The sequence below is a fragment of the Aulonocara sp. 'chitande type north' Nkhata Bay genome, linkage group LG22, assembly GCF_057382095.1.
Source record: "Aulonocara sp. 'chitande type north' Nkhata Bay isolate Kocher_YH1m ecotype deep benthic linkage group LG22, A_spYH_male_GT1.1, whole genome shotgun sequence".
NCBI lineage: Eukaryota > Metazoa > Chordata > Actinopteri > Cichliformes > Cichlidae > Aulonocara > Aulonocara sp. 'chitande type north' Nkhata Bay.
The window spans coordinates 14,983,028-15,006,644 of NC_141364.1; the positions used below are offsets into that span (position 1 = coordinate 14,983,028).

General features: G+C 43.2%; 3 protein-coding genes and 1 non-coding gene across 6 annotated transcripts; 2 read left to right on the plus strand and 2 right to left on the minus strand.

Annotated features, from left to right (window-relative positions):
* Nucleotides 1–117: 117 nt before the first annotated feature.
* On the plus strand, nucleotides 118–2,067 carry hax1 (HCLS1 associated protein X-1). Of its 2 annotated transcripts, none has more exons than XM_086279258.1 (7): nucleotides 118–320; nucleotides 597–847; nucleotides 1,102–1,301; nucleotides 1,393–1,447; nucleotides 1,544–1,677; nucleotides 1,772–1,907; nucleotides 1,979–2,067. In XM_086279258.1, exons 1-7 carry the CDS (start codon nucleotides 256–258, stop codon nucleotides 2,050–2,052), a joined length of 915 nt encoding a protein of 304 aa, XP_086135384.1. In that variant the 5' UTR covers nucleotides 118–255; the 3' UTR covers nucleotides 2,053–2,067. The 2 variants fall into 2 exon arrangements, with proteins under 2 accessions (XP_086135384.1, XP_086135385.1); XM_086279259.1 differs by having other exon boundaries at nucleotides 119–320; nucleotides 1,772–1,892.
* Nucleotides 2,068–4,885: 2,818 nt separating this feature from the next.
* On the plus strand, nucleotides 4,886–9,116 carry aqp10b (aquaporin 10b). Its single transcript, XM_086280058.1, has 6 exons — nucleotides 4,886–5,106; nucleotides 5,759–5,885; nucleotides 6,418–6,555; nucleotides 6,770–6,888; nucleotides 8,003–8,220; nucleotides 8,315–9,116. Exons 1-6 carry the CDS (start codon nucleotides 5,020–5,022, stop codon nucleotides 8,514–8,516), a joined length of 891 nt encoding a protein of 296 aa, XP_086136184.1. The 5' UTR covers nucleotides 4,886–5,019; the 3' UTR covers nucleotides 8,517–9,116.
* An 819-nt stretch (nucleotides 9,117–9,935) lies between these two features.
* On the minus strand, nucleotides 9,936–23,543 carry znf687b (zinc finger protein 687b). Of its 2 annotated transcripts, none has more exons than XM_086281471.1 (10): nucleotides 23,452–23,543; nucleotides 20,470–22,818; nucleotides 19,382–19,647; nucleotides 19,093–19,277; nucleotides 15,239–15,415; nucleotides 14,969–15,131; nucleotides 14,301–14,654; nucleotides 13,977–14,077; nucleotides 11,998–12,085; nucleotides 9,936–11,917 (listed from the first exon to the last, which is right to left on the minus strand). In XM_086281471.1, the coding sequence occupies exons 2-10, from the start codon at nucleotides 22,802–22,804 to the stop codon at nucleotides 11,315–11,317; spliced, it is 4,272 nt and encodes a 1,423-aa protein (XP_086137597.1). In that variant the 5' UTR covers nucleotides 22,805–22,818; nucleotides 23,452–23,543; the 3' UTR covers nucleotides 9,936–11,314. The 2 variants fall into 2 exon arrangements, with proteins under 2 accessions (XP_086137597.1, XP_086137596.1); XM_086281470.1 differs by having other exon boundaries at nucleotides 9,937–11,917; nucleotides 19,382–19,680.
* On the minus strand, nucleotides 14,790–14,924 carry LOC147303843 (small nucleolar RNA SNORA13). Its single transcript, XR_015127046.1, has one exon. It is a non-coding gene; the product is annotated as a small nucleolar RNA SNORA13 (small nucleolar RNA).
* Nucleotides 23,544–23,617: the final 74 nt, after the last annotated feature.

Here is a 23,617-nt window from a genome sequence, read left to right on the forward strand (position 1 = left end):
AATTCTGGTGTACCGTTCAAGGTGGTTGGTCGTACTGTTACCTGAATCTCAACAGTGCGCTTTTATTTCGAGTGCCCGTTTTATCTATTATTTACGGTAAAGTAACATTACGACAGATTGCGTCATGATAAATCGTCTAGAACGCTTTACGACACTGTTGACAGCTATAGTACTTCTTGGCGAGTTTCTCTAGTTGGTGTCCGTTGCTTGCACATTTCAAGTTATGGTTTAAGTGTCCACCAAAGCTGCAGTTAAATGAGTGTTTTTGATTTATTTCGCGGGTTCTTCGGGGTACCCGGAGGCCATTATCGTGGCCGGAGGTGAGTTTATGGCGTCGGAGTATGTAGCTGTACACTCGGCTACGCTAGCTGAACTTAGTACACTTTCTCTGCGTGCAGCTATGTCAGGGACAAGATTAGTGTTTTCTGCCAGGAAAACCACAGGGGTCCTTCAGCTAGATTTTGGTGCTATTTATGCTCACGGAGTTAATACGATTGAGTACTTTGAGGTCTGTTTGCTGGTGGCATGTTGTAACGCAGTTTCTAAACCAAAGGGAGATTTCAAAGTTTGTACATTTGTGTTACTTCGTCTATCAGGGACCCTTTCTTCGATGCCATGACTCATGACGACGATGAAGATGAAGATGATGAAGATGGATTCCACTATGATGGGTTCAGTGGGGAGCAGCAGGACCCATTTGACAGCGCCTGGAGGTTTGGCTTCAGTTTTGGCCCGGACGGGATGCGGATTCAGGACCCCCCGATGTTTGGCCACGTCCTCAGGGAGATGGAGGAGATATTCTCCCAGCTGGGTCGTTGGGAGGGACATCCAGAGTCTGGACGCTTTGGTATGAAAACAGACCCACGAGCCCCGTTTTCATGTTGCTTGTTTTTAACGAAATGTAACAAAACAAACAAGTATAAAAAGTGTCAGTAAAGATGTATGGTGTACAATTCTTTCACCCTGGAAAAATAAATAATTAAAATCGCAAAGTTAACCATAACATCCATGCCCATGAAGACTCAAATTCTTACCACAACTCGACATGTTCCTCTCCTCTGTGTTTAACCTTTTTGCTCTTTTGCCCTCTTTGTGTTTTAGATGTTCCCCACATCATGCCACCACCACCGTCTCAGGACAGAGCAGAGAGAGGACGAGGAAGCTCCAGTGGAAACCCTCTGAGAGACTTTATGCTCAAATATCCTGACAGCGACACACAACAACGATCCAGAGAGCCCCGAGGTGATCACAGACCTTCTTATGAGTCACCTGAATTTCATGGCCGGACCCCTTTTTCCAGGGTAAAGGAGATATTCACTCCTCCTTCTTTGTTTCTGTTGCGACACAAGCGGTTGTATATTAACTGAGATTTTTGTATTGTGTGTTTAAAAGTTTAATGATATTTGGAGACACAAAACTCCACAGGAGGAGCACAAAGGTGACAGAGGTGGGTGCTGATATTTACATTTTATTTGATAATTTAGTGGAAGCTCTTTTAGATTGTGTCAAATTTATTTTCTATTCCCATCCTGATCCTCCCAAGATCTGGACTCGGCTGTGTCCTCTGATGGCTTGGATCAGCTTCTGACGCCACCTGCTGGTCAGGCACCCAACCAGCCCAGAACTCGGTCTTTCTTTCAGTCTGTCACTGTCACTAAGGTGGTGAAGCCTGATGGGGTGAGTGTTTCTTGATTCTGTAATAATACGTTCATAGTGATTCTTTTAATAGTTTTGTCTCCGTTTTGATGAGCATTTCGTTTGCGTGTGTCAGAGTGTAGAGGAGAGGCGTACGGTAAGAGACGGCCAAGGCAACGAGGAGACCACGGTGACTCGCTCGGGAGGTTCTGGGATTTCTGGGGGACCAGATCATTCGAATGGACCCGTGCTGCAAGGTCAGCCTGTCTCCGGTGTGTTCTTTGAATTGTTTATCTGACACACACACACAAAAATCCTGTATTTATTTTTGCTTTTCTTCCAGGTGATCCCCACCGCTTCTCAGACTTGCGGGATGATGGCTCATTATTCTCCAGGTTCTTTGGAGGCTTTAAATAAAATGTGAAGGAGTTATTAGAGATGTGAGCTGGCATATTTATATTACGTACCAATGTATGGACAAATAGTTTCACGGTCTTTCTTTGCCAAAACGAATATGTTGGATAAATTCTCGCTGGCTCATTTAAGATGAAACTGGAAGTCCAAATTGATCATGCAGGATCGAAGCTGCAGATCCTGAAAGCTATTGATGGTGACACACTGAGACACATGAGACGCTGAACAATTCACGTTTCCATATTTTATTTTTGTATTGTCCTGTAGACAAGCCTGTGTGGATGTGAGTGAGTGAAGAATTAAATAAAGACTCTTAATATATGTACAAAGTTGTTTGGCTCATATTTTTGTTAGTAACAGTCTTCAGATTTTACATGATCAAAAAACAAAACTGCACAATATACTTTTAAGCAGAACTTAAAAAAAATGCTGGATGTATCAAATATGATACAATTTAAAATTCATATAATTTTTAAAAATTTGACACTAAGTTCCATAAATGCTTCATTTTCTGGCAAATATTTCGTGGTTCAGGCTCTACAGGGTCACAATTTCTATCACGCGTCATGTACAGCTCATTTAAACCTCGAGTGAGACGGACCAGTGGCGTTGCCCTTTCTCTTAATTTAAAGGAGCTTACACATTTAACCGTTTGTGTCAGTTTGTCAACACGATAAAGAAATGCTGTTGTTTTAAATGAAGGAAATCTGTCAGTCCAACTGTTTGTGCTTAAATTATCAGAAGTAAACTTGTAAAATTACAGAGTCAGATCTGGTAGCTCAGCGCCCGGACTGTGCTGTAATTATAAAACAAGTTTTTCTTAATTCAAAGAAAAAGTTGAATGTCTTTTTTTTTTTTTTTTTTTTACCGCGTTACAAAATGAGACATTTCTGTAGCAGACGGTGCTAAATTTAAACTTTTTTTGACATTTCAATGTTTGTCGGTTACTTTGTTGTAGTGAAACATTTTTTACATCTATGCCCTCCACATTTTTCTAAGCCGTCCAGGCCTTCTGTTTGACACTCCTGCTTTAAATGGTTCCTATTATAATAATCTCTGGCTCCATATGTCTAATCTTGACTGTAGCAGAGTAGCATTTTTTTTTTTTTTTCTTATACTGTACCTCAGTGCAGCCAGTGGAAAAAGTCATTTTTGGTTCATCTGTCTGGTGAAAATCTCAGAGGGTTTGAAAAGCAGTTAGTTGAGCTTCTGTGTTCAAAGCCAGAGAGGGATATAAACTAAAGGTAATGGTTTAGGCTAAAAGGAATAAAATAGAAATACAGATGCTTTTGTTTTTTTACATTGTAAAATTTTAATCAAGAGGAAAAATGGACAGGCAAAACAAATAACAATAGTTTGTCTTTTTTCTAATCACACAGAATAAAACAACACATAAAGCAACTAACTTTATATTGAAAATTGATGCATATGTAAACAAATGAAATAAATGATTTTCTTTTAAACACACATTGTATACGAGGGTTAAATCACAGTGACAGTGGGCAAAGAATTAAGAAAATCAGTGAAAGAATAGAAGTTGAAAAACTGATAAGCTGGGGTTTTTTTCTACTTTAAGAAATAATTTGGGGATTGGTTGCGACAATTTGTGAAGAGCGGTGTAAAAGTCAGTATTTTGTGCTGCATAGAAAATACCTCGAGCGGAATGATGGGAAACCAAACATTTAGTTAGTTTTTAGCTCTGCATAGTTCTAGTTACAATAACCTTGGAAGAGACACATGAACAAACAAATGTTCATTTTTGAGTCTAAAGGGGTTTTGACATGAATTCAAATTCTTCCAAGTCGATCAAGTCGTCCTCTGTTTAACTGTGTTTACGAGGGTTTATAAAACCTTTTCTCATTGGTCCATCCTAATCAGCTGATTCCACATAAACCTTTTCCTTCTGCTCTGCAAATGAATGTGTCAGGTTTTCAGTTTCTATGTTTACAGGATATTAATTTACGTTTAATCAACATTAAAAGGTGCTGGATACTCTTTGATGTGCGAGGTCTTGCTGCTGTGCTCAGTTATTAAGAGGAGCGAGGATAACGGGATCTTTCCTGTGGAAGCTGGCTTCATATATATCATAATCAAACTATTGTGATGCCGATACAGAATTTATGTGATCTGATACTGCATGGATGTTTGCATTCACTTAAATATCAGTTGTACTCTTTTTATTTTATGTGTTATATTTGTTAGAAAAAGAGATTTTAACCTCAATGAGTCTTTTTCCTGGATAAATAGAGGATATATATTGCGTGACAACAACTTTTATGAGGTAGTCATTTTTAATGGGTTAAAATGAAGTTTAAATGTTGGCTTAACCAAGCAGAGCTTCATCTTGTATCATGTTATCAATGATGTGAGGTCCTTTTGCTGCCCTTTGTCCACAGATCCCCTGTGATCTGTGAACCGTATCTGGAAACCACTACAAAAACCAGAGCCCCTCTCACAAATGTCCTTTTGCTGGGTGGGGTGAGAACACAATCCAGTCTGTTTATATAGAAGTGCATTTCAATCTGATCATCTTTTGACATGTTTAATTGTTTTTATGTTTTGTAATGGTTTTCATCCTGTGGGAATACTAATGATCCATGTTGAGAAATATAGCAGTGGACGTAACATAACAGAGTTAAGATCTTAAATTTCTTTTCCGATCAAACGGGAACAATCAGATCCAGTGCCAATCAAATGAGGAAACCCTCCACTGAGCCACTATCGAGCTTTTGGTGCACGGACTGTTTTTCATCGCGCATGCTGTGATTAAGATGTCCTGAGTCCACACACACTCATAATCACGTCAGCAATTCCATAAAGTGTGTGACGTAGCCTCCACCTCCAGCATGAAAGAGCAAACTCTGCTCAGCCAGGCAGACGGTGCAGTTCTGCGGGTCAGATCCACCCGATGACACCTGCCCGGCTCTGAAAACACACCTGCTCCCAGAGTGTGTAGAGGAAAGCTCAGGGATGGAGAGGCTGCTGAAGAAATGTCAGATCAGAAACCAGCTGATCAGGGAGTGCATGGCCGAATGTCTCGGCGTCTACGTCCTGATTGTAAGTGTCCTTTTCTTCTTCTTCTTTCAAACATTTAAGATATAGTTAGCTGTGTAGGAACTTAGTAGAACTAAAAAAAACAAATAAAGTTCCCTCAGTTCAGCCAGTAAACTCAACATGAAGTGTGTCAGTCAGTGAGTTTCTTGTAAAATGCCCTGCTGGTTTGTTTAGAGCACCTCATAAATCTGCACGGTGTATAACTAAGGACTTTGGCCTGAATGAAACGGACAGAGGGTGACAGGGACTGCAGGGGAAGGGGGGGTAAAATTGGACTCTCTTGTTAGTGATTTCCAAAGGTGATATTCTTTTGACTGCAGTGCTGTTGTTTTATCTCTAATGACTATCTGGGGCAATGAACATTTACAGCACAAATCATAAAGCAGCTCTTTAGTTAAATAATAAAAAAGGATATTGCACCAAGTGTGTCAGAACATGACGTCTCTACTGTACTGCATGGTGAAAACATTCAAACTGGACGTATGTTGAATGAATCTAAGCAAGATAAAATGCTGCTATTGTGGATTAATCAGAAAATGAATTTGGGGAGGTTCTGAAGATTTTGAGAGTTTGGATCATTATCCACTGTTTTGATTGGGTACACTCGTGTATATATTCGACTGCTAATACTTCTCTTCATTTCATGTAATTGCAGCTGTTTGGATGTGGCTCTGTTGCCCAAGTGGTCACAACTGAAGACAAAAAGGGCCAGTACCTCTCAATTAATCTGGGTTTTGCTCTGGGAGTAACATTTGGGGTCTTCGTGTCTCGTGGAGTATCGGGTAAGGGACTGAACGAAGTTACTGGGTATGCAGAACTGTGATTAGAAGTTTACATACACTAATCTTTGCCATTAATGTCATGGTAATTTGGGGAATTATTTCTTTGCACTGTTCTTTTTCCAGGGTGGAATGATTGTACAGCATACATCTTTACTGGTTTCCTTTAATCCACACAGGTTCAAATATATACACACACTGACTTAAATCTTTTAATAAGCAGTGCTGAGGGGTTTTTAACTTGACAAGGCCAGAGCCTTTTAACTTCTTGCTAGTGATCATGAATGACTACAGTTTGATAGTTTTTCATTACCAGCATGAAGGAGCATGACTGACTCCACACCTGGTGACAAGTCTTACCCTGATCAACAGTTTTGTCTGAATCCCAGTTTAGATCATAATACCTGGAAATGAACTCTTTGATGTGTTGTTTGGAACTGCCATTAATATTATACTAACCAAAAATGCAGAAAAAAACACCTTACATAATAGTTATAAACCGATTTGCATGTCATAACTGTGATTTCTTTTTAAGGTGCTCATTTAAACCCCGCTGTGTCTCTGAGCTTGTGTGTTCTGGGCCGCCACTCATGGGTGAAACTGCCTTTCTACATCTTCTTCCAAGTGTTGGGAGCCTTTCTGGCTGCGGCTACAGTTGCTCTGCAGTACTACGGTGAGTGTTTAACAGTGAGCCCAGGTACAGCAAGGGAGTTGATAATCATCAATTGAGGCTTTTCAAATCAAATAAATCATGTCGTTTGATAAGCTCTCGCTCTCATATCATCTCATGTTGTAACATCATTTGTGTTCTGGAAACGTCGCGGCTCTGAACAATAAACTGTGTTTTGTGTCTGTTTGATGATGCGTGCGCGATGAGATGTTTGCAGACGCCATCCAGGCGTACAGCGGAGGCGATCTGACGGTGACGGGTCCCACAGCCACAGCAGGCATATTCTCCACTTACCCCGCTGACTACCTGAGTGTGTGGGGAGGTATCGTGGACCAGGTCAGCCCTTGTTGTTCTTATTAGTTAAGGATCATTCATCGTTATCAGGCTGACAGATAAAGATGGTATAACTGCTCAATAGTCGTGTGAACCTGTATCCGGTTGTTCAGTCTGACGTCACTAGCCGTGTCTGGGTCTAAAACTCCGCTGCAGGTCCATATATCAAACGATCACTATGGCATTACTGAGAGTTGAAAAACTATCTAAAGTCTTTCATCTTTAATAAAATGATCAGCGTTCTGCTCTACCAGGTGTAACAATTGAGTTTAACATCCAGGCATCCATGAAAACGGAATTTATGACATTTAACGGAGTCAGAAGTTAGCAGGGAGTTAGCTCGCTAGCTTCTATCTAAATACAATATAGCATGTCCTGACTGCGGGGTTTTGGAAACAAATTAAAATGTACAGCTCTGTTATCACTTCCAGCATAAATGAAGACAGAAAACTAAACAGCAGTGACGTTTGTAGGGTTACTGAAGTTGGGCTAGCTGGTATATAATGATGTGCTACGTGACCGCTAGCGACACAGCTATGTTAGCATAATATAAACAAGCTAACTTTTTTTCCACTCGATAAAAGTTACCGTGAGTGTTCTCGGTGGTCAGGAACAAATGTAATCGCATGGCAGGATGCTGTAAAAGGACCAAACTTCAGCCAGGAGAACAACTGAGATAATCCATCCACAATACGAGGTTAGTCATTCATATACTGCTGCATGGGCTGGGCTGTAGTTACATCCTAAGGTTTTAAAAACTGAGCTTAAATAAATGGTTAGCGATAATAAAAGCCGAGGGAGGTCAACAGTGATCACTGACTGTTTTAGGAGCTTTTTGAGATCAAATAGAAGAAAATACATAACATTAAACATGTTAACAACACAAAAGCCATATTAAACGCATACTACTTTAGACCCGGAAGTAGGATTCGTCGCGTCATCACTGAACAACCGGATAGTTATATCGCCAAAATATACCAGGCTATTTCCTGAAACTTGGCTCCACATTGATAAATGGAGTAACTTGCCTTGACCCAGCCAGGAAACGCTGTTTTTCCATCAGATAAAATCATACTGTTCCTTCCTGCATATCTCTAACTACTTCCATGGCATCCAGGTGATCGGCACGGCCGCTCTGCTGCTGTGCGTCCTGGCTCTCGGGGACCACAGGAACAGCTCCATCCCTCATTATCTTCAGCCTGTCTTAGTGGGAGCAGCAGTGCTGGTCATTGGCATCTCAATGGGCTCAAACAGCGGATATGCACTCAACCCGGCAAGAGATTTTGGACCTCGGTTGTTCACCTACATTGCCGGTTGGGGGGCGGATGTTTTCAAGTTAGTGGCTTCACTCCGGATGCTCTGCTAATTCCCATCTTATTTCCTCACATTGTTGACTGTCTTAAAGCAAACATGCTGTCTATTTTTGCAGGGCCGGAAGTAGCTGGTGGTGGGTGCCCATAGTGGCTCCTTGTGTTGGAGCGCTTCTGGGAACACTGATCTACGAGCTGATGGTTGAAGTCCACCATCCTTCAGAGCAGTCCCAATCCCAGGCCTCGTGTCCGGAGGATAGAAGTGACAAGGTGGGGGTTGAGCTGGAGGGGGTGGAAGTGGACCGTGAAAAGCCAACTTAATGATTAAATCGTGTAAAAGAGAAACAACAGTCTGTGTGTGGTAAATGCTTTTTAAGCTGTGATAGTAACTGAAATTATCTATGTAGAGATAAATGATTGATCCAAACAGGCAGCTTCGGATTGCCTCCAACTTATTTTGAGGCATAATTGCACCAACACCTACAAGTAAACTTTAGTTTCCTGGTTATAGTTTCTTCCACAAATAAGACGGACTGCCATAAGACAGTTGCTTTAGTTCAAACGGCCTTTGAGTTATTCAGAAAATATCTTAATATCTATTGTTACAGATGTTTTTACAAACATTGACATTTTGCCAGATACTCAGGTTATTGGTTTACTTTTCATTTAGCGTTACTGTCAAGTCAAATGAGTGAAAGCCAACCTCCTGCAAAAAAAAAATGATATCCCCATTAGCCTCATGTTTGCCTTTGTATTTAGTGCCAACTGGCAAATGTTTGCATAATACTGAGTAAACATCACAAAATGAGCATGATGTCCAGTCACTTAGTGCCTTAATGATTTGCTAATATTGACCAATGGAATATACGAGTCTATCTATATGTAGTCCTATATGCAACCTTTTTAATAGAACATGTGTAGCAAATCTATGCTGGACAAACTCTCCAGTGTTTCCAGTATTCTGAGCGCTCCCTGCAGCACATGAACAGACGCACGAAAAAGCTCCAAAGCTCTCACCACAGTATTTCATTCACGCTGAGCTCTGGAGTTTTGGGCATGGCAAAGCTTTAGCTGTTGGACTCACACATGACTGTACTTTGGTATCAGGAGTTCATGGTCAGCTCAATGACCGCAATATGACCAAATCGTCACCCCTCCACCACCGTGCTTCATAGTTGACAAAGTGTTTTTGTCCAAAGGAACAAGTCCTGTGGTTTGTTCAGATGCAGCTTCAGTCTTTTTCTAATTTTGCCATCTTGAACCTTAATATGCTAACTGAGGCCTTTACAGTCTGAGATGTAGCTTACAGGGTTTTTTGCAGCTTCTGTGAGCATTGCACAGTCTGACCTTAGTGTGAATTTCCCGAGACATTCCCTCCTGGGAAGAAATCAGCATTGTGTTTATAGAGGTGCTCGCACTTCCACACCAATTCCTATGGAAGTAGTAAAGGTGGACCCAGGTTTGCACAGGTTTGCAGTCTTGTGAAAACTTGCTTTTTTTATGACTGACTGTAGCTGCAAGGGATACAATTAATTATTATATAACATTTGGCTGATTGTTTCTCGTGAAAATTACCTGGTATGCTTCTAAACTACATAATCAGTCACCAAATCTTTCCAAATGTCAGCTCATCTGACCAGCTGAACACTAAGATTTTCTTTTCTCAGGGAATTTTTAGAGGATTCAAACCAACCAAGTGTGCAAACAGAAAAGCATCGCACTGAGCCCGATGCTGACCTCTGCAGATGAATCCGCGACACGAGCCGGTCGTCTCTTTTACACATTTATTTTGAAACAGCACAAAAGTGTATGGCATTTCAGCAAGCAGACCACGACCATGGAAAAGAAAATGACATGAAAGTTTCCACTACTGAGCTATATAAATATGATATGACATATAAAAAGATACAAACAGAAAACCAAAGAAATCCACTCATAGGCCTCCAATAAAGTGACAGTGAAGGCTGTTTTTTAAACATATAAAAGAAACGTGAGTACAGCAAGCACTGTTGATTTAAAAAAAAAAAAAAAAGAAACATTTGTTTTCAAACACATTAAGACAACACGACCCCCACGTTCTCCCTCTGCTTTGTAATTACAATGTATAGCTAACTCTGAGAGGGGATTCTTGTTTTCTTTTGGACTTCAAATTGTTTTGAAAAAAAGGGAACAGTACAAGTACAAATACTATACGTATTCACATTATCATAGCAAGTTACTAAAACCAGAACCATTTCTTTTAGTGTAATTATATGTATTTACATGGCAAAACTCGTACACGTATACTACTGACAGGAAGCCTTACCTCTCTTCTTCTAGCTTAACGAGTAACAACATCACACATTAGTCACACTACACGGGTTACCACCTCCAGTAACCTCGCCTCCTAATGAAACGCCTCCAGAGATTCTCATCTCATGTCTCTGTTGCAGGTAAATCACACCATGTCTCGTAACATTTGATGCAATCGACTCACATACACCAACAGCAGTAATGTGTTTCATATAAATAAATATTATAGCAACATAAAACTCAGTGTCAAATTCCCCGTGCCCACAAACGATCCCCTTCATGCTTCAGGATGTCTCGGCACGATGAGTTTTTCCAGCTCCCACGGGCTGGAAAAACTGATCTAATTGCCAGAAAAACAAAAACAAACAAAAAAAAAAAAACGAGGACATGAAAAACGATGCGAAGTACAAAATATCTGCAGTACAGCTGTGAGGAGTACAGTGGGAGGTGCTATGTATCTACGTATGTGCTACAGTAACAAACAGGCAGGTGGCTACAGTCGGTGAAGAGTGAGTGCTCGAAATGGACACAGTATGGCTGATATACAGTATAAATGCTTTACTCTGGGGGGGAATGGTCCACACAAGAGTCCATCACAGGTGACGAGTTCATTTTAAGTGATCAAACATGCAGATACAATCGCACAGAAGAGGTGCCACAGAGGGAAACTGTTTGTGGTGGCTTAAAAAAGAAAAGAAAAGAAGTATACGACGACTGCACAGGAGCAGCTGTGTTTCATCAACATTCATATTCTACAGTATCGCCCTCCTCAGCCGTGACCCCTCGGGAGATTATCCGTCAGCTTCAGACGACCCCGCCCCCCTCTTCTACTGGGGCTTGTCCGTCTTGTGTGCCGTGAGGAAGGCCATGCCGTGGGTCCTGAAGTGGGTGTTGAGGTCCGTGGCCTTGTCGAATCGCCGGCCGCACACCTTGCAGCCCAGGTTTCCGTCTCCGTCCTCGCCCTGTGCCTGAGGAGAACCGGCAGCGGGAGAGCCATCTGGAGAGCCTTGGGCGCGAGGGGTCCCGCGTTCCGCGTCGCTCTGGGTGTCCCGCACTCGGTGAGTGATGAAACGGTGTCTGCTGAGAGAGCCGGCCGATGCAAAGCAGACTCCGCACTGCAGGCACTGGAAGGAGGCGGTGTCGCCCCGATGCTGGGGGATGTGGCGCTGAAACTCGGCCCCGTCTTCTGTAGTGAACCCGCAGGGGACACAGCGGAAAACGTTATCTTCCTCCTCTGCCTCACTGGGTCCCACTGATGTTGACGCCATGGATGCCCTGGTTCTCTTTGCGGGACCGCCGCCATCCTCTGTGTTGGTTTCGTCCTCGTCTCCCGCTCTGGCCGCAGGAGGACCGACCTCACCGTCTTGCTCCGAGGAGCTCCCCGGTCCTTCTCCCCCTGTGGCTGCACGCTTCCTGGTCATAGGGGGACCCTGAGAAAAAGGGAGAGCAGAGGCTAAGCAGCTGTGGAGACGATACACGAACAGAGCCTGCCCCAAGAACCTTTACTCACCTGTCCATCTGTGTTTCTGTGATGGAGTCGAATGTGTTTGTCCATTAAGAACCGACTGCCAAATGTACGTTTGCCTTCTGTACAATATCTGAGGAGTAATAATAAAGCAGCTCTATTAGTGACTGATAACAGATAAAGAAAAAAAAGACCATGATCTACACTGAAGACATTTTAAAAAGGCATCAAGTGGTCAGTGCCCTCTGCTGCACAAGCAGTGTAATGGTGCCATTCTTTTTTTAAACTTCTGCCAAGTTGATGTCAGCTTGGTATGGATTTCCATCTACGGTCACACCTTACAAGCACTGGCTTCAATCAGAAGACTTTAAATTACACACCTTTAACTGGGTTGTTTCAGACAGCGGATGAATTGAAAATAAGGATATTCTTACAAAGCTACTCTATTTAGTGCTCCAGGATAAAAACTATTGACTGACCTTGGAGGTCATCTGTGTACAATGAACTCATTGTCATGTTCAAGAAACCAGTTTGAGTTAGTTAATTCCACATCCCTATGTGCCCGCCACCGTCTTTTACAATTTAAGGTTGTGCATAGGTTCCATCTCTCCAAAGTCAAGCTATCTCGCATGTATCCGAATGTGGACCCCTCTTATGATAAGCGTGGGAGTGCAGAGGCTTCCCTTATCCATATGTTCTGGACGTGCCCTAGCCTTGAAGGATTCTGGAGAGATATATTTCAAACCGTGTCCTTATTTCTTGGATACCACATGAATCTTAATCCATTAGTTGCGCTTTTTGTCACCACTGGCAGGCTGATGCACGGTTGACCTCGTCACAGCATTGCACGCTCCCTTGTAGCTAGACGTGCGATCCTACTAAGATGGACGGGCGCCCCTTTGCCCAATCATGCTCAATGGCTGAGGGACCTTATGTACTATCTGAACCTTGAAAAGAACCGTTATGCGATTAGTAATAACAACAGTAAATTTTACAAGGTGTGGGGGCAATTCCTGAAATACTTTTCCAGCCTTCAGGTTGTGAACCCGACTTCCAGCATTACTCAGTAAATCCTCCCCCCTGTTTTTTTTTTTTTAGTTATTTGTGTGTTTTTTTATTTTCTTCTGCTTTGTCCTGTTGTATTTGTGATGGTTTTTTTTGTTTGTTTGTTTTTGGGGTTTTTTTCCTACCTGGCCAGAGGGATGGGGCTACTAAGTGGTATGGGTAGGGAGTAAACTGATAAAAGCAATTACAAGATAGGTGAGTGTGTCATTAATCTGCATTCTATTATTTCAGTTCAATCAATCATTGTTAAACCTACTTGTTGTTTAACAATTCTGTGTGTATCTGTCTTTCTTTGTTGCTTCAATTTAATAAAAATATCTTTGAGAAAAAAAGAAACCAGTTTGAGACGATTTGAGTTTTATGACATGGCACATGAATCCTGCTGGAAGCAGCCGTCAGAAGACAATGCGATCATAAAGGGATGGATATGGTCAGCAACAACACTCAGGTAGGCTGTGATGTTTAAATGATGCTCAGTTGGTACCAAGAGGTCCAAGTGTGTCACACCCTCATGCCATTAGCAGCCAGAACCACCGATCCAAAGGCATGTAGGATCAATACTTTTATGCCGACAATCAGGCAACAATTTTCTAATCTTTTACTGTCTAATTTTGGTGAGGATTTGGTGGGAACTGTAGTGTCAGTTGCCAGTTCTTAGCTGACAGGTGTGGTTTTCTGCTGCTGTAGATCGTCTGCTTCAAGTTTTGACATGCTGCATGTTCAGAGATGCTCTTCTGAATACCTTGATTGTAGAAGATGCTCAGGTCATCTTTACCATGTCTGCATTTTAAATGCAAAATTACCAAGCACTTGAACGGCTGTACCTAATAAAGTGGCCAGTGAGTGTGTATTACATTTAATCATACAAATTATAATTGCTGTAGGTTTATATTTGAGATTTACTCGTGTCTATATGCTACCCATAAACAGTGTCTGTACTGAAAGTGTAAGTTACTCACTGGCAATGGAAGACTCTTTTGTTGCCCTCATGAATGACACGCTCGTGACGTCTCAGGCTGGAGGATGTGCTGAATGTGCCTCCACAGATACGACAGGGAAACTTTGGAGATAACATCACACATAAAGACATTGAGAGAAGATTTAAAAAAAAAAAAAAAAAAAAAAAAAAGGATACTGAAACTTGGTCTTCCTACCAAAAGGAGTGGCTCTTTCCCTACTTCACTATCCACAATATGCTAAGCTAACAGAAACTAGATTTCGTGCACTTCTGTGTTAATAACATCTGTTCCTTTCCTTCCTGTGATCAACATTATCTGTCACACCTTGCCGTGCTCCATCTTCACGTGACTCAGATAGTCTTCGTTGTCCGTGAACGTGTTCTGACACTGAGGGCAGGTCCACTCGGTTGGAGCGCTTGGATGACTGCTGCCTCCTGTGGTAGTGGAGTGACTCCCTGGAGCCTCGTAGTCCTCATCGGCATCATCGTCATCGTCCTCTTCTTCCTCTTCTTCCTCCTCCTCCTGCTCCCGACCCCAGTCCTCTCCATCAGAGTTATCAGGCTTTCCAGAGGATTTTGACTTGAGGCCAGAGGGACCAGATGCGTTGGCTGGAGCTGAGGTGGGGTTAGCGCCATCGGTCTGAGACTCCTGTTTGGCGGACGGGCCTCTGTGAGCGGTCTGAGCGGGACGACAGGAAATTGTATGAGAAGAGAACAGAAAGGCAAACGGAGAAAATCGTCATCTTGAAGCTGTTCTTTGAATAAATACGATTATTTCGACTACAAACAAGTTCTAATGTCTCTATTGCTAAACTTTTGTACTTGGTATAGAACTTAGGACGAGGTCACCGGAGGGGTACCTCGCTAAGGCCGATCCAAGAATTACTGTCTGCCTTATTTGACGCCGCATTCATTGTAGAAAGCAACGAATGGGCAACACATAAAGGCAAAGGACTAACACATCATGTGCTGTGACATTCTGTATGTACCCACCTTAATATGCTCCATCATGGAGCCTTTTTGGGCGTAGAGCTTGGTGCAGTCAGGACACTTGAACACATGCACTTTTTGCTTAGCTAAATGAGTATCAAAATGCATGTACAGCAAAGGTTTTTGGGTAAAAACTGTATCACACATCACACATTTGTAGATCATTCTGCAAAAGGAGAAGAAGAATTCAATGGTTAGGGATCAACTTAGAGAATTTTCCTAAACAGTCTGAAAATATTTCTCTGTGGAAATGTTGAAAAGCAGCACACGTACTTGGCCTGTCCTCCGGTGAGCGTTGGGTGCTGGGTGCTGATGTGGCTCTGGGCGCTGGGGGAAGACTTGAAGGCCATGGGGCAGCTCGGGCACTTGTGGAAGACCTCGCAGTGAGCAGTCTGAATGTGGGACTTGATGGAGTTTAACCCTCCGAACACGACCTGGCAGCTCGAGCACCTTGGTTAAGAATAATGAGAATAATCAATAACAGGGATAAAATAAAAAAAAATAAAAAAAATATGTTTAAGTGTCATAAAGATTAAATGCGTTGTTTTTCAATTAAACCCATGGATGGAATTGTGTCTCAGGACTCTTTGGATGATTGAAATCAATCTTGGACACCTATGATCATTAGTTTGCCAGGTGAGCCCAATTAAAGGAAAAACTACACAAGAAGGATGTTCCACATTATTAAGCTGACCACCATTTTCAAGCAATATAGGAAGGAAAAATTATCTCTCTGTTGCTGAAAAGCGTGAAATAGTTGAATGCCTTGGACACGTAATGAAAACCTTGGATATTTCACAAAAACTTAAGCGTGATCACCATAATGTTAAGAGATTTGTGGGTGAGTCAGAGCACACATGGGTCCGTGCAGATAAAAGCACAATGATGAAGGTTTCTGCCAGACAAATACATCAGATTAGGAGAGCAGCTGCGAAAAGGCCATTACAAAGCAGCAAGCAGATAACTGAAGCTGCTGGTGCCTCTGGAGCCCTGCGAACATCAAGGTGTAGGATCCTCCAGAGACTTGCAGTTGTGCATAAACCTTATATTTGGCCACCCCTAACCAATGCTCACAAGCAGAAACGGCTGCAATGGGACCAGAACTACAAGAAGACTAATTTTCAAACAGTCCTGTTCACTGATGAGTGCAACCCTGGATGGTCCAGATGGATGCAGTGGTGGATGGTTCTTGGACAGCCACCATGTTCCAACAAGGCTGCAACATCAGCAAGGACATGGTGGAGTCATGTTTTGAGCCAGAATCACGGGGAGAGAGCTCCTTGGCCTCTTTAGGGTCCCTGAAAGTGTGAAAATGACCTCTGCAAAGTATGTTGAATTTCTGACTGACCACTTTCTTCCATGGTAGAAAGAGAAGAACTGTGCCTTCTGCCAGGGCTGCTCAATTAATCGAATTTTAATCTAAATTACGATCTGGGCTTTCAACGATCATTAAAAATGACTGAGACGATTATTAGTACCTTACTCGTGCTTTACTCTCGCGCTGCTCCGTGTGGTAAAACGAGCGCACCTCTCTGCGATTCAAACACGCGTCACAACAATTAAGAGGACCCGAGGGAAGCTCGGAAAGCTAAGCAGAAGTTATTTGGAGAGGATAATGGGTGCTGAAGAAAGAATGCTGTTGGTTGAAAAGAGAAGTAAAACGACTTCAGTGGTGTGGAAACATTATGGGTTTGCGGAGTCAGACGTGGATCAAGTAGACATAGTGTGTAAACTTTGCTACGGTGTCGTAGCTGCACCACAGAGCAACACTACAAATTTATTCAATCATTTGAAGACCGCTCACGAAGCGACATACGATCAAACAATGAAGGAGCAGCAACTTTAGTTGACATACCTCAATGTCAGTTTGATGCAATTGTGCATTGTGTGGCTACACAGCTTGCCTTGATGTTTGGTTATTTGTATGCATAAAGATTATGCAGTATTTTGAAGTTCACTAAACATAGATGTTTACATTTTTCATTTATTTTTTATATTGCAAACATTTGCACTGTTATCAGTATTTGCACACTATTTTATATTATTTTTTGACAACCTTTAAAGCCATTATTCAATACATTGTTACTGTTATATAAATATCGTCAAATAATCGAGATCTCAATTTCAGTGAAAATAATCGTGATTATCATTTTTGCCATAATCGAGCAGCCCTACCTTCTGCAACAAAATCATCTTCATGCAAGACAAGGCACCATCTCATGCTACAAGGAATACCTCTGCATCATTGGCTGCTATAGCCATAAAAGGAGAGAAACTCATGGTGTGGCCCCCATTCCTCCCTGACCTCAATCCTATTGAGAACCTTTGGAGCATCCTCAAACAAAAAAAATATCAGGGTGGGAGGCAGTTCACATCCAAACAGCAGCTCTGAGAGGCTATTCTGACATCCTGCAAAGACATTCAAGTAGAAACTTTCCAAAAACTCACAAGTTCCATGGATGCAAGAACTGTAAAACTGCTATCAAATAAAGGGTCCTATGCTAATATGTAACTTGACCCGTTAAGATGTTTTTGATTGAAATAGCTTTGATTTCAGTAAAATTAATTGACTAATGCTGCAAATTCAACAAATTACCATTTTCAATTCTCTACAACCTATAAAATGTTTTGAAACTGTGTGCGTAATAATTTGGAACAGTGCATTTTAAGTTTTATATTTTTGAAAAACATACTGTTTTCATTGGGAGTTTTGTTGAGTAACATTTGAATTATACTCTTATGCTGACTGACATTTGAATCGGCTATTTAGGAAAATCAGAGAAAAATATCATTTGCATAATAATTTGGTGCGCGGTGTATATATATCAAAATACGTTTCCTTTGTTTGCAGCAGTATGCGACTTAGCTAAAAGACAATAACCAAAAAGCTTCTTCACTTTCAACTTTCTGTTTTGTGTTGCTTTGCACATTGCCTTCTAAAGCTTTTATTGCACTATAGTAACATCACAGCTTGAAATCAAACTGATTCAAAATATCTGCGCTTCACCTTTAATCATCTGCTCCACTCTGTGTGCACGCAGAGTGAAAATGAGAGCAGAGCAAGACGAGAAATGAGTGAAGCTATATATGATAGCAAAGACGGCAAAGAGTACAATACAGTTGAGCTGTAATGAAACGCGTGCAATAAAACACGGTACATAAAATATAAATATTTACATTTTTTGTCTCATTAATCTGTCTGTCTGCAATTTACCCTTAAATCTGAAAAAAAAAGAAAACTGGCATGAAGGTGTCTATTTCGGCCTGAAGGTTCTTATCTATATCACATATTATGTTGCCTAGCAACCACTAAAATGCCCACTTGCAGTGTTTTGCTTCGGTAACACCTTAGAAAATTCTGGTTATAATTTTAATTTACAACAATACCATCCAATTTATATCAACAAAAGCTTAACTATACGTGTAATATTATGACACCTTTACAACATCTGGCAACCACCTAGCAACCGCTTGAAATAGCCTGTTTTTTTCTTGTCTTTTTGCACTTATAAAAGCTTATGAAAGCATGCTGTTGTTTTTCTTTCACAACAATAATAGCTCATTTAGATCCAAAATAGTTGGATTATACACAACATATTGTTATCGTGTTATCTATCTATAACATGTATCTATAATGCACCTTATAAAAGCATCAGGCCTAACAATATTGTAGCCTGTGCTTAAAAAGCCAGGTAAAAGACAGTAAAAATAAATTATAGAACTGTATGAATCTTTTCTTTTTGCAAATCCTCACAGTGAGAAATATATCTTATTAATTTAACACTGGGATCGGATTGGCAGATCCGCAAAGTTTCAATATAGGGAGTGAGAAGTTGGAAAGTGCTGTCACTTCATTGCAAGACGTTCTTAAGACTCCTGTTGTAGCTTCAGAAGCTTTTTCCGCTAGTCACTGCTCCAAACATCTGCTTTGAATCAGACGGACTGATTACGTGACGGATTTTATAGTTTATATTATTTTATTTTAATAATTCTTAGCTACATTTAAGCTGCCCATTAGCAAATGCCTCCCACAGAAGAAGTGGACATGATTTTCAAATACCTTTTGAACTGCCAGTTACTCAATTGGTCATGTCATATGTTAACCATGTTCGATAGCGTGTCCACACCTGTAGCCAATGCGTCTGGCAAAGTGCAAACAGGCCTCGTCCAGGTGGGTCTGGAAGCTGGCCTGCCGTGCGATTCCACCGCACTCGGGACAGACATGAGGCGCTCTGTGTTTATGGATCCTCTGGTGGGCAGACACGGCACACGAGTTAGGGAGCATCATGGGAGGCGAGCACTGTGTACATGTCTGAAAATGGGGAGAAAAAAGGAAAATGAAACAAAACAAAGTCATCATCACAACTTCATAACCAGCAGCACGAAACATACTGTTCACTCATCCCCAATACTCACTGAGTTAGGCGCAGCTCTGATCTGCTGGAAGTGGGTGACCAGCTCCGCTTTGCCAGAGAATTGTGTTTGGCACTCCGGACATTTGAAGTTATTGTACTGCAGCCCTTCAGCCTTCTTGCACGGCAGAGGCATCAGCGCTTGCGGGCCCTGAGGTGCTCGGCGGACGGATCGAGGCTGAGCTGCTGCTGCTGGAGATGAAGTGTCCTTCATTGGGCTGGAATTGGCAGAGATGTTGGGGCCTCCGGGTGTGGAGGAAGGAGAGGAGACTGGAGGAGAGGAGGACGAAGAGGAGAGCAGGCCTGGTCAGCCAAAAGGTGAAAAACAAGAGGAGATAAATGAAAAACGGTCAATGAGGATGAGTTACACATGAATGACATAGTTTTTAGTTCAAAATACATTTGCTTCTTTATTTTTTTTAAATAAAGAGATTAATATTTTAATGAGTGAATCATGGTTAGGTAACAAACAGCTCTTATTTCCTTAATATTTGTTGTTTATTCATTTTTTAAAAATCAACAAATGAAAAATACCTCTGGGCTTCCAGTGGACCTACTACGAGTTTTATTATTTTATGCCTGTTTCAGTGGTGGTGCTGATTACACACGGCAAAAGGCTTCAAATAATTGAGGTCAGTGTATATGCGAATAATCTCTATCAGCCAAAAGGTTCAGACTGCTCTAAACACTTTGCTTCAGATGCTTTTTTTCCCTACTCGTGGCTCTGTATGATGTCAAAGAGAGAAGATATCCCTAATATGGTCATTTAAGGTACCCAGCTGTGGATGTGACATGCCTGCTTGTCAAACCTGTTTACGAGGGAGAGCATGAGCAGAAAGTAGGCTTACGGAGAGGAGAACTAAAAGAGCTCCTTCTAGACAGAAGATTAACTGATTGGCTGCAGGCTCAGCATGAGATAAGTAAGGTTTGTTTCAAAATGTTAATCATGAAAAGCGACTCATAGATCTAGAAGATTAGTCTGATTGGTCCCCATTAATTCCAACAATTTTCTTTGAGATGATATCAACTAAATGATAAATAAAATATGATTAACTGATGATTAAAGTAAGTGTTGGCTGCACTTCTGCTTACCACCAATTGGCGTTATGTCTTGTTGTCCAATCATCTGCTCCACAGTGACAGGCCTCATGACCAGGTGCGAGCACTGCATGACCAGCCCTCGCTCCTTGTGCTCTCTGGCATGCAGCAGCAGGCTGCACTTATTGAAGAAGGCCAGCCTCTTTGCACAATGGTTGCAGGTCACTTCGATGCGGAGTGATCGTCTGTCATAGTGTCGTGCCAGGCTGCGCTCCAGCGCAAACGCGTCTCCGCACTCCAGGCAGCGGTAACCTGTTGCAGGGAGGGGAAGGCCCCACTCGGGTGGTGGCAGAGCAGAGAGGTCGGGCTTGTAGCTTGGCAAAAGGTTTTTACTGTTCAGAATTTTGTTAAAAGCCTCCACCAGGCTCGACTGGCTCCGGGAGATGACGGCCCCCGTGCTGTTGACGATGGAGGCGGGTTTGTTCGGCTGGAGGCCGCTGCCTATGATGGTGCCGCTTCCTCCATTTGCCGTTTTGTTAGTGGTCGTACGTACGCTGATCCCACTCGCAGCAACTGAGAACTTCGGGGAGGAGGCTGCAACGGGGGTGACAGGCAAGGCGGCCGATTTAGTGATGCTTACAGCGGTGGCGGAAACCTTGGCCTTGTCAGACGCAGCCATTTTGTTTTGGACCTTTGTGGCGGCAGCTAGCATGACGCTGCTGGCTGCGAGTGTAGAGACAGGCAGAGCATTTAGAGCACTTACTTTCTGCGAAGTTGTTGTCATGTGACCAGGGGAAGACTCAGGTTTTTGGGCCTTGTTTCCTAAAACCTTACGTTCCCCAGCTTGAGCTTTAGGGTCCACACCTTTCCCTGCAGCACCACCTTTAGGCGCCACCCGTGTCACGGTTCTGGTGATTCCACCTGTGGAGGTTTTAATAGTTTTGATTCTGACTTTGAGGGGTCTGGATGGTGTTCCAGAAGCAGCAGGTGTTGCATCACCTGTGTCCCCCGCGTCAGTGGACACGGGTTTAGTTTTACCATCGTCCACCTCCATATTTTCCTCACCCGTTTTCGTGTTTTCTCCCTTGTCAGCTTTACCATCAACAACCCTGTCTATGCCGTTTCCCACCTCCATCTCTTCCTCCTCCTCTTTAGGTTCCCGCAGTTCAGAAGGAGGTGGGGTGGAGGCCACTGCAGGGCTGGAGCACCTTTTAGTTGTGACTTGAGCCGTTGATTTTGGCATCTCAGGTTCAGGACTCTCTGGTGAGTCTCTCTCTTCGATCACGTGTTCTGGATGCCTGTCCTCCACCTGGGGACTCTCTGTTGAGCCTAACGGGGGAGCTGATGAAGTCAAAGATGCCCCCGAAGGAGTGTCCCCAGGTTTGGGCTGAGATGCAGTAGAGGATGAGGGCTGTGCCGAGACTGAGTCAGACTTATAACGTCGGCTCAGCTGAGTGCAAGTCGGAGAGTCCGGGCTCTCCTGGATTACCAGGGGGCTTCCCAAATCTGGGTCAGAATCTTCCTCCTCCACCTGCTGGTGTTGAAATTCAGCAGGACCACCCTTGGGAGCTCCGTTAAAAGGCTGCGATGAGCGTAGAGGGTGTGATGAGGGTGCAGAAGGTGGAGTTGAAAGCAGGGGCTTGGAAGGTGGAAAGAAAGGCGAGGCTAGTCCCACGGGCCCACCAGCACCCAGAGGAGGGGACCCAGCTGACAGAGACGAAGATGAAGGTAATGAAGCTTTCACGCCGTCTGCTCTCTCTTGGCCCGTATCCTGCTGCTGCTGCTGGTGCTGCTGCTGTAGCAGCTGCATCTTTCGGGCTCGACCCACAGGATCTCCAGACCCCTGTGCCACAAGTGGTTTAAGTCTGTTGAAAATGTTACCACCCTGCTTGTGAGACTTGGCCGTACTAGCTCCTGCTGATTCTGAAGACACTTTGGGTGTATTTACCAACCATGGTGCACCATTAGGCTGAGCCTGGCTGAGTGGAAGTGGCGTAGAGACGCCAGAAGTCCCGAAACCATTGTGGTTGAGAGCTTCAGATTCAGCCAATCCAGGAGCGCACGCGCCAAGTCTAGGGCCCACATCCACCCCTGTGATCACATCAATAGTGTCCTGGTCTGCATCTACCTCCCCTCCATCCACCGTCTCGATACGCACTTTATTCTTCACAATCACACTCACGATTGAGGTGTCTGCCTGGGGGTCCGAGGGGCTTGGCGCTCTCATGGATGACCCAACGCTTTCTGGCTTCCCCAGAGGTGCACCTGCAGCTCCGTGCGGTCCCTCTGCCTCATCTGGGGCAGACTGGATGGCCTCTTTGGCATCTATGTCAGGAATGTCAAACGCTGCCAACAGGTCATCAAAATCTGGGGTCTTCATGTCCCCCATACCGGGATTACCTCCTGTAAAAACAAGACACAAAGCATGACTCTACATCCTACTACATAACCCTACATGCAAAAACTCTACTATAAAATGACAGTTATATTGTGTTTATATTTCCATGATAACCTGAAACAACAGACATGCACCTCCCTGTGATACACAAACAGGCTCCACTCGCTAGCTAGCTCGGATGCTGCATTAGCCAGCTAGCACGCTAGCGGCGGCGCTTCTGCTCCCCAAACCGCTCTCTCCGGTGGCAGGTTCAAAAATATTCCACTATGAATGGGAAACACTCGTCACTCCATCGTGCTTTTACCGCATGCAGGGCCCTGCAATAGTGACCATTTAAGAGGCGGTACCACCGACAGAGCGTTTTTGTAGCAGCGACCACGGTTATTTTTGAGCTACTACACTTGAGGCTGGCTAGCTGGCCGCTGAGCTCCAGCCAAGACAGAGAGAGACAGATAGAGAGAGGGGTCATTTAGCTAACGAGCTAGCGTTCGCCATTTAAAAGGCAACAGAGCGCTTCGCTGAGGTTTGGTGTGACAGCAGCGGCCACCCGGTGACAGCAGGCTCGACGAAATCACAGAAAACGGTGGCCGGGATGGGGATTTTCCTTTAATATTTCATGTATTTTTTGATTTGTTTACCTGGATGTGCGATTCCCGACTATCCTAGCTTGCTTTCAGCTGAAAATGCTGCGCTTCCCGTCACATGACTCAGCACATCCTATCAGCCTGTGATAGCGCTGGAAAAATGCACGGGAGGATGCTGAGAGCGACACGTATGTTTATTTCTGCTGGGAATTACCGCTTT